Source organism: Martes martes, assembly GCF_963455335.1.
Source record: "Martes martes genome assembly, chromosome: 9".
Classification (NCBI taxonomy): domain Eukaryota; kingdom Metazoa; phylum Chordata; class Mammalia; order Carnivora; family Mustelidae; genus Martes; species Martes martes.
This window is the reverse complement of record NC_137896.1, coordinates 86,014,150-86,025,011: the sequence shown is the minus strand read 5'-3', so window position 1 is coordinate 86,025,011 and position 10,862 is coordinate 86,014,150. Positions and strand designations below refer to the sequence as shown.

The 10,862-nt window shown below is 43.9% G+C and overlaps 1 protein-coding gene across 1 annotated transcript in view; it reads left to right on the top strand.

Moving 5' to 3' along the window:
• AAK1 (AP2 associated kinase 1) overlaps nt 1-10,862 on the top strand; it is a 158,905-nt gene that overhangs the window by 69,125 nt on the left and 78,918 nt on the right. The window contains exon 3 of the mRNA XM_080813302.1: nt 9,469-9,587. Coding sequence (XP_080669428.1) covers nt 9,469-9,587 — 119 coding nt within the window. The remainder of the gene's footprint in view (nt 1-9,468; nt 9,588-10,862) is intronic.

Below are 10,862 nucleotides of genomic sequence, written 5' to 3'. Positions count from 1 at the left end.
TCTCTTTGTCAAATAAATGAATAAAATCTTTAAAAAAAATAAGAGGAGTTATTAGATATGAATTGGGGAAGAGGAGTTATTAGGTATGAGTTGGGGAACTAATAGAGGAATTATTAGATACAAGTTCTAAAAGAGAAAGAGATTCAGGGCACAGAAACGGAGGACTGTATTTTAGTTCTCCTGGTAAGAAAAGAGGAGAGTGTGAAGGAGCCCCAGGGATGGGGTAGAGAGGATGGATTCTGGAGAAGTTTAAGGGATAGAATTGTTAAGACTCAGTGAAATCAGCTTGGTGATGGCAGGAGTTGGGAGGGGAAGGAAACTGAACTGGTGCGCAAGTCCAGGGGGAGGGACCACACCTCGGGGTTGGCGTATGGCAGTGATGGGTCATACATCCAGAATTCCTGAACCTCAGACAAAAGGCTTTAGCGTGAAGTGAAGGTGGAATGCTCTAAAATTAACAGTTGGGAGCTGAGAGAATATCAGCCATCCTTTGCCTTTGCCAAAACCCCAGTTCTCCTTTGGAGAGTGTGGACCAGTAACACACATCTTGGTGGAGACACACACCAGAGCTTGGATGTCTGCAGTCGGGGACTGACAGAGCTGATCTCAGCCACTCTGTCTGTTTGCACACCACTTATCAGAAGATTGCTAGCACCAGAGACTGAGACAGTTCAGGCCCAAGAGGCTCTCCACTTCTTCATGGGAGGGATGCTGCAGGATGGAGCATGGGGTTGTTTGATTTCTTTTCCTTCTCCACCGAAGAGGGGTTTCATTTCCAGCTCAAGTGTTATTTTTAAAAGAAGGAGTGGCGCATAGAGAAAGTGTCACTGTGTGACAGCACAGAGATTTCTCTGCAGCTCTCCACGATGCCGCCCTGTGAGCACGCTGCCCACGTGACTGTCCAGTTGGCTCCCGTCTCCTGCAGCCCTCTGTAGTACGAGGCTGAGCGCTCAGGGCTTTTTTCTCTATAGGGGTAGACCCCCTTATCCCCAGGGGCCCTTTTCTCAAAATGTGTCCCTTCTATCCCAAACTAGAGTTTAATCTTCTGAAAGCCTGGGACCGTGTCGTGTTTTCTGTTGTTTGGGGTTTTTTTCTGGGGTGGGGGGTGGGTATCATTTTGGTGTTGGGCAGACACATTGTGTCACAAACACTGAGTGCCTTTTATGCAGTGGGCACGGTGCTGGGTGGCAGAGTCAGTCATTGTCCCTGATCTTGTGCACTTTACAGGGTTCAGGGGAAGAAGGCATCAAACCAGGAATTACCTACCTAAGTATTTAATTACACTCCTGCTGTGTCCCAAAGGAAAAGTGGAGGGTGCTGTGTGTAACAAGGGATTTAACTTAAATCAGAAGAAGGGGGTAGGGCCAGGGGCAATCAAGGAAGCCTCATCCAAGGAACAGCCTGAAAGCCAAAGGATGCCTTGTAGGAGCTGGTCAGACCAAGGGTGCATAGGGCAAAGGGAGTAGCATGCACAGAAATCCTTAGGGAGGGTGGAGTATAAGCAACATTGAGGAAGAAAGAACGCAGCTGGGGCTGGACCACAGAGAGCCATGGCAGGCTGGGGTGTAGGAGTGAGGCTGCCGAGAGGTCGCGTCCCATCATGTGGGGCCTTGCAGGCTGTCGCCAGCATTCGGAGCTTTATTCACAAAGGGGCAGCAAGCCACTGAGGGGCTCCACGAAGCTGAATGATCCTCACTTTCCGTTTTTAAAAGATCATCACCCTGGCTGTAGTAGAGAGAATAGAAGACGGCTCTGTGTGACCCAGGAAAGCTGCTCGGTGGATTTAAGTGAACAAAGAACACGGCCCTACTGATGTGTCTTACCCTTTCTCTCTCCTTTGCTAAGCCCATGGGAACGAGACAGTAGTGGTGGGCCGGGGAGCTCCGGGAAGGCTCTCGTGCTTGGGTTTAGCTACTGGCAGACGCGGCCCCGTGTGCCCTGGCTCTGGTTCTGTGCGCGGACTTCTTCCCACGCCTCTGGGGTGTGTGAGCCAGCTCGATTTCTTAAACTCTAACCTTTTGTCCCAAGCCAGGTGCCTTTCCTGGAAATGTCTCTCTCTCTCTTTTTTTAAGAGACTTCTGCCAAACCCCTCCAGAGAAGCCTCCAGGCTGGGGCTGCTCTCCAATTGTCCCAGTGCTGGAAAGGAAGAGCCCGTTGCCGTCTGCCCCACATTCAGCCTGGGCTGTGGACTTACTGGGTCGGGTTGGTGTTTCAGCACCCACTGCCAGAGTTTGCCAGTCTCTGACTTTGTGCCCACGGTTCCTCTTGGGGGGAGGCGGGGGGAGAAAGTTGAATATTTCTAGTCTTCCCCCATCTGGGTGTTCTTTCTGCCTGAGGAAGGGACTGCTTAAACATGTTCCCCAGAAGGAGCTCGCACATGGTGGATTTTTAATTTGAGGCAAATAAGGAGAAATTGAGGTTAAAAAAAAAAAACAACAAACTCCAAGTCCCCACTGAAATCAGTGTTGACAAATGATGCAGATTGACCTTTTCTCCTGTAAAATCTTTGTTGTGCTCCTTGCCATCTGTGACAGAGTTTTGAAAATTTTCGTTCCTTCTGCAACTTTTGGCGAAGTCGTCCTCGATGTGAATATGCAGTAGGTGGGTGTTTGTCGGCCTCTCGGTTGTCACTGTCTGTGGGAGCTCGCAGACACTGTGGGCCGTGCACCCAAGCTCCCGCCTGGTTGGCTGGAGAGGGCCCCTGGCCTGTTGCTGTGTCTTTTATTACCTCCCCTGGTAGCAGGGCTGTGCATGGTTTACTGCTAAAGGGAGGAGATGGGGGCAGGAAAAGAGTGGACCAAGGTGAGGGCCAGGAACTGGCACACCTGTATGCTAGTCCTGGCCCTGCTGCTAAGTGGCAGGACTAAGGCTACCGAGGCTCTTCTCAGTGCCTCAGTTTCCCAGCTGGCCAAATGGAGATTGTAATACACGCCCTGCTTACTTCACAAGGCTCTCAAAATCAAAGCAGCGTTCTCTAGCTCAATCCCAACCTGGAAATAGATTTCCTTAACTGCACAGGTTTGAAGAGATTTTTTTTTTTTAAGTTTGTTGCCTGAATTTAAAAATCAGGAGATTTGGGGGCACCTGGGTGTCTTAGTTGGTTATGTGTACGACTCGAGCTCAGCCCAGATCTTGATCTCAGGGTTGTGTGTTCAAGCCCTGCCTTGGGCTCCATGCTGGGTGTGGAGCCTACTTAAAAAAATAATAATAATAAAAATTAAAAAAAAAAACCAGGAGATTTCACAGAAAACTCCAGCTTCTCTTGGAAGTCAAAAAACTTGGCAACCCTCAGCCCACATTCCTTCAGGGCAGTGATGAGCTGGATTTGAGGAGTGGCTGCCTATGAGCATGGGGCGTGCCCTTTCTGGTAGATGTGGTCCCTACCCCATAGACACAGCGAGTCTGTGTTACTGGTCCCTGTCTAGACATTTTGTGATACCTGGACTGTTTCCCTCCTTTGCATGATCTTTCTGCTCCCTATTGGCCTTTGGATCTTATGCCCTTGATTTCAAGAAGATATTCTGGATTTAGAATATACACTTACCATATGTCCCAGCAATTCCATTCCTAGTTATTTACCCAAGAGAAATAAATACTTATGTCTACAAAAAATGGACTTCTGTATGAACATTTTATTTATAACAGCCCAAAGTAGAAACAGTGGAAATATTCTTTAACAGATGAATGGTTAAACTAATTGTGGAGAATGTCTATATAATGCAGTATTAGTCTGCAATTTAAAAAATCCCAAACTACTGATACATGTAACAATGAGAGTGAATCTCAGAAATATTATACAGAAGAAGCCAGACAGAATAGTACATACTGTTTGATTCCATTTATTCTGGAGCAAGCAAAACTAATCCACAGGACTGATCGCAGATCAGAAGTTACATGAGATAGTAGGCAGGGGGTGGTTGCCTACGCAGAGGCACAAGGAACTGTTCATAGTGATGGACTGATGGAGGTCGTGGTTGAAAGAGAGTATAAAGGTGTGAAAACTCATCAAAGTCTGCACTTGGAAGGGTGCATTGTATTGTATGTAAAGTTGGTTTAAAGCATTTACAAAGATGAGAGATCTAGTTTGCGCTCTACCACTAACCAGCTTTGTGTATTTTTGTAAAAGGAGCTTAATCTCTCTATATTTCTTTCCTATCAGGAAAATGAGGACAGTGGGTAATTCATCTGCCTCATCCAGTTATTGTGAAAATATAAATGAAGTAATGTATTTTGAAATGGTTTTGAAAAAGTATAAAGTCAAATACAGATGCTGGGTAGGGGCAAATTCCACAAATGCCTCTTTAGGGAAGAGAGGCAAGAACTGTGATAACCAGTGTATGAAAAAAAAATATATATATATGAATATGAATGAAATATATGAAATATATATATGAATATATATATGAATATGTATGAAAATATATATGTGTGTGTGTATATATATACACATACATATGTGTGTGTATATGTGTGTGTGTGTGTGTGTGTGTGTGTGTGTGTATATATGTATGTGTATATATATATCTCCCCACTTTGTGTACCACTGGCTGTGGGACTTTCTCCCCTGGCCATCAGTTAGATGAGGGGTTAGACTAGATCAGACGGAGGAAATTAACGCTCAGAGACTCAGCCTTTCAAATGTGTTTCCTTTAGCTCTGTAGTGTCAGCCTGTCCAGTGTTAATTTAGAATGTGATTGTCACCAGGGTTTACATGTGGATATTTCACATACAGTTTTGAGTTCCCAGGTTATCTTTAGGAACTAGCAGACCTAGGTCCATATTCTTATGGCACTGATTATCCGGAGTTATGTAGTGGCTGTTCCTATATGTGAGCCATTGCTTTAGTTTCCCATGGTCTTCCCCCACCCCCACCACCTTCTGTAGACTTTTCTATTCTCTATAGTAACAATCAGAAGGAAGTTAATTAATTTTTGAGTGCCTGATGTATGTTAGGCGCTGTTATACAGAGGGGAACCGAGGAGACAAAAATCTCTAATCTCATAGTGAGTGATAAGTACCCATCCACATCATTAAAAATTAGGAGGAGCTACCCTGTGACCAAGCAATTACATCACTAGGTATTTATCCAAAGGATACAAACATAGTGATTCAGAGGGGCACCTGTACCCCAATGTTTATAGCAGCAATGTCCACAATAGTCAAACTATGGAAAGAGCCCAGATGTCTATCAACAGATGAATGGATAAAAAAGAGGTGAGATACACATACACATACACACACATACACACATGCAATGGACTATTACTCAGCCATCAAAAAGAATGAAATCTTACCATTTGCAATGACATGGGTGGAATAAGAGGGTATTATGCTAAGCAAAATAAGTCAGAGAAAGACAATTATCATATGATTTCACTTATGTGTGGAATTTAAGAAACAGACGAACATAGGGAAAGGGAAGGAAAAATAAAATAAGATGAAAACAGGGAGGCAAACCATAAGAAACTCTTTAACCATAGGGAATAAACTGAGGGTTGCTGGAGGGGAGTGGGTGGGGGATGGGGTAACTGGGTGATGGGCATTAAGGAGGGCACTTGGGATGAGCACTGGGTGTCATATATAAGTGATGAATCCACTAAATTCTACCTGAAACTAGTAATTCTTTTTTATTTTTTTTTATTTTTTTTATTTTATTTTATTATTTTTTTTTTTAGTAATTCTTTTTTAATAAAAAAAAAATTGGGGGGTGGGGAGCCTGGGTGGCTCAGTGGGTTAAAGCCTCTGCCTTCGGCTCGGGTCATGATCCCAGGGTCCTGGGATCAAGCCCCACATTGGGCTCTCTGCTCGACAGGGAGCCTGCTTCCTTTCCTCTCTCTCTCTGCCTGCCTCTCTGCCTATCTGTGATCTCTGTCTGTCAAATAAATAAATAAAAATCTTTAAAAAAAATTTTTAAGCCAAAATAAAAAAGAATGAGGGGGAGATATACCCAAAAGTGCTATATATTTTAGGGAAAGTGGGAGAACACATGTTTCTTTGTGGGAATAAAAGAATGGTCTGACATATTTAAGGGGCTAAAGTGTGTCTGTGTCAAAATTTATCATGGCTGTTTCAGTTGATTACCTCACACCATGGAATGAATCCTTTGTCCCTTTGTGATTCCATAAATTCATGAATTTCCCCTCAAAGTGGATCCCAACGCAACCATAGGGAATATCTTAGCGTTTCAGAAAAGAATGCGAGTAGGCCGAGGGACTGGCACAGATTCCAGTGGGCAGATTGGCACAGGCTGTCCTGCACGTTAGCTTTTCTTACCTCTGTCCAAACTGTCCCCAGCTCAGCTTTAGGTTTTTCCATTTCATCAAGGTTTTGGGATGCAGCTCAATCTGAAATATGCATCTCTGCTGACAGTCGTATAGTTGCCTTCTTGTGTAACAGCCTGGGCTCTCTTTATCCGTGGCCGAGAATCTTCGTCCCCTGATCTGTACGGGGGTCTCGGGCCTGTGCTTGAGCAGTACCTCAAGCAGTGCTGTGTCCCCTCTTCTTTTGAACCAAGTAATGTACATCTCTAGTTGGTCGACTGCACAGTGCTAGCAACCAGCATCTTTAAACTGACACATACTAGCAGCCTTTGAATTTGATCAAGGAGCTCTGACTTAACATGCTTGTCACCTGCAAATAAGCCCTTTTGTGGGCATAGAAGCTAAATCATGTGGTTCCATCTGTGTTAGGCACACAGGTTCATTGCTTTACCTTCAGGTCTGTGATGGTCACAGGCTTGGAGAATCTTGGCTGGCTCATCTCAACCCTTTGTGCTTGCCTGGATCGTGACGTAGACATCTGCCACATTTCTTCAGTTTCAGCTGGAAAGGTCATCTTGCTACCTGGCAAAGAAAACTACACTGCTCCCATCTGGTGGCAGTTATCTCGGATTGCTGCATCATCAGCCTGCTTCCGAAAGGATTGCCATGTCCTCCCGTGGTTCCGTGCATCGTGGAACTGTAGAAATGGCCCTTCCCAGCTCAGGTTCTGCAGCACTGTTTGGTGTCTCCTTAGTATCTAAAGGGGCTGTTACACAGACTTTCTCTGAGATGAATAAAGTGGAAAGAGCGTTGTTTGGACAGTCAACAGAATGACAGGTTCTGCATAATTAGCTATGGGACTCCTAAGCCTCACTCAGTTCGTCTCTTCATAAAGCAAAATGCTAAGATTAATTCTCTCTAGGAGCACTGTTGATACAAAGTCTGTAGACCTGTGATTTAAAAAAAAAAAAAAATTGAAATACCTGGGGTGCCTGGGTGGCTGAGTCGGTCAGGTGTCAGCTTTCAGCTCAGGTCATGATCCCAGGGTCCTGGGAGCGAGCCCCGCATCAGGGTCCCTGCTTAGCGGGGGAGCCTGCTTCTCCCTTTCCCTCTGCCCTGCTTGTGCTCTCTCTCACACTCTATCGCAGATAAGTAAATAAATAAATAAATTAATTAATTAATTAATTAAATAAAAATCCCTTTAAAAATTGAAATATCTATAAAATGACTACTCAGGCTGTTCACAAAATAATTATGAATACATATAGACATTTTATAATTTATATTAGCATTTCTGATTCTGATTGGAAATAAGACACATCATGAATTTAATAGCTTTTTGGGGAAAAGAAGATCAACTACTGCATTCAATGTACATATTTATCACAAGAAAAATTCTAACATCCTAAAAATTCGAATGTAAAACAATACGCGTCTTAAAATGGAGATTGTGTCTGAATGTCATAACACCCCTACTTGTCAGTACATGGTAGTGTTGTAAACAAATTTTTAAAGTGAATTTCTAGAATTAAAATCGACAGTTGAGCAGTGTGAGTGGACCGTAAAGTATTAGGAGAAAATGGGAAATGTTACTGAGATACAAAGATTCAAGATGACTGTGGAAATTAAAGACATCACGGCGAATCTCCATGTTCACCTGACTCCTGAAGGAGGAAGCTATGATAGGAAATGTACAAACATGCAGTCTGGTAGACACTGTCAACATGGACACTTGGAACATTTGAGCCCATTAACATTTTTGCAAACACAGAATTATTTGTGTATCGGATGAAAACACGCAAGAGTGCCTTCCGATTGAGGCTCTCTTTGGTTACAAGCTGCAGAAACCTAGACAAGGAGACTTGGAAAAGAATGCACATTGTGAGGCTACACGAGGAAATGGCCCCGGTGCTCAGGTGCCTCTGGGCCTCAGAGGAGGTAGGGGGAGATTCAACAGGACTCCAGTCTTCTGCCTCACGATCTAGAGAGTCACTGCTTTTGCTATCAGTTTTGCACGTGGCTGCTAGCCTCAGCACTACACCAGAGCCTCCACTCAACTTCCCACACTGGCAACTTCCCTCTGTGTCCCTCTCCATCCAATCAGGGATCACGTGTGTGCAAAGAATAGCCTCGAAACTTTGTTGTTGTTGCTGCTGCTGCTACCCAGGGTCAATACGCGGGATGGTTCTAGTTAAATTATGATGGTCTATGAGCAGACAGATGGACTAAGTGCCCAGTCTTACTAATGCTTATCCCAGAGCCTTCAGCTTTGACAGCTTTGCAGCACCGTATCTCTCAATAACCCCTGTTAACAATGGCACTGAACACCTCCTACAGTGTTTGGGATTTGAGATCGAAGGAAGGAGTTCTAAGAATCTGTGGAATGCTAAGGTGTAACCAATCCAGAGCATTTGAGGATTTCTGTTAGAGTTATATAAAAAATTTTTTAATGAATTTTGGTCTTTAAGAGAAAGGTTTGATGTGGGTGTTAAAACATCTGCCCACTAATTGAGTTATACTTTCCTGGTGTCTGCTGTGTTAAGGAACACTTTGATACCTGTATTTTGTGTCTTCTCAGTAGCCCATAAGGCAGGAAAAGCAGGAGAATTCCTCAAGGTCAATTGTCGATCTAAGTTGGGAGAGGGGTGAGGAGGGTTGAGAAGGAAGAGAAAGCATCTTGAATTAGACAACTGTTATTATAACAATTATTAAAATTTCCAAGCCTCTCGTTAAGTGCTGAATTAATTTTTTTTTTTAATTCTTGGTAGAATCTAATCTCTTTGAGCCTCTGTTTTCTCTAGCTAGTCATTGTCCTTAAGGGAAAAATAATACCCAGCCTCACAGGATTGTAGTAAGAATTTATTAAGAACTCAAAGTGCCTAGGACAGTGGTTGGAATATATTTCTTTTTTCTTCCATCTGTTTGTTCATCTGTTTATCGGTAGGTTCTTTGCAAGATAATTACTCTTCTTCTCTTTTCCTGACGTAGGTGTTCAGCAGTTTTTCTGACTCTTTCCATCCAATCCCATGGTAATATCCCTGAGACCCTTGAATCCAAGAGTGCCTTCTAGGCCAGGCCAGCCCTTAGGCGCAGCTGATGATGGCATTGGTACCATTAACAGTGACAGCACAAAGCTGCAGCCACCATGGTTGTCTGACTGGCTTTTTGAACATGACTCAAAGAGCTTTTTTGTGTGTTTCCCTCACAGGTGGATTTGCCATCGTGTTTCTGGTGAGGACAAGCAATGGAATGAAATGTGCCTTGAAACGCATGTTTGTCAACAATGAGCATGATCTCCAGGTGTGCAAGAGAGAAATCCAGATAATGGTAAGGCTGCCCCTGAGACTTGGGATTGCTTGTTGAAAATGTACCCTCTCCTAAGAAGGGTGTTGGGAGGTTTGGGGAGGCTTGTTCCTTCCCTGAGATGGCAGAGGAGCCTCAGCACAAGATGCGAGTGAAGAGGCTTGGGGTAGAGCTTGCTTCTGCCGTCTTGGTCACCGTTAGCTGGAGGCTGAGGAGGAAGGAGGATGCTGAGAGAATTGACCAGCTTTTAAGGTCAGAGAAATGCTTGTGCATCAGGATAAGTTTATTTCATGACTTCATTCCCAGAACTATGGAGTTTAATCCAGAAACCCTAGCTCTCCATTGAGCCTCCTCTTCTAGACTTGCCTACTGCCAATCCTGGTTTTAATCCCTCTTGAGCTTCTCAGCATTCTGTGAATATACCTTTGTATTTTTTATGTGTAGTTCTGTCCTCCAGAGATGGTTTTCCCTTTTCTTGGACTACAAACCTCTTACTCATACATACTCTATGATTTCATTTATAAAAGTCCAAGGACGGACCACCTCACACCAGTCAGAATGGCTAAAATTAACAAGTCAAGAAATGACAGACGCTGGCGAGGATGCAGAGAGAGGGGAACCCTCCTTCACTGTTGGTGGGAATGCAAACTGGTGCAACCACTCTGGAAAACAGTGTGGAGGTTCCTCAAAAAACTGAAAATAGAGCTACCCTATGACCCAGCGATTGCACTACTGGGTATATATCCTAAAGATACAAATGTGGTGCTCCGAAGGGGCACATGCACCCGAATGTTTATAGCAGCAATGTCCACAGTAGCCAAATGATGGAAAGAACCTAGATGTCCATCAACAGATGAATGGATAAAGAAGAGGTGGTATATATATATAATGGAATACTATGCAGCCATCAAAAGAAATGAAATCTTGCCATTTGCGACAACGTGGATGGAACTGGAGGGTATTATGCTTAGTGAAATAAGTCAATCGGAAAAAGACAACTATCATATGATCTCCCTAATATAAGGAAGTAGAGATGCAATGTGGGGGGGTTGAGGGGGGTAGGAAAAGAAAAAAATGAAAGAAGATGGGATTGGGAGGGAGACAAACCATAAAAGACTCAATCAAAAAAAAACAGACTGAGGGTTGCTGGGGGGAGGGGGGACGGGAGAGGGTGGTGGGGATATGGACATTGGGGAGGGTATGTGCTATCATGAGTGCTGTGAAATGTGTAAACCTGGCGATTCACAGACCTGTACCCCTGGAGATAAAAATACATTATATGTTTATTAAAATAAATAA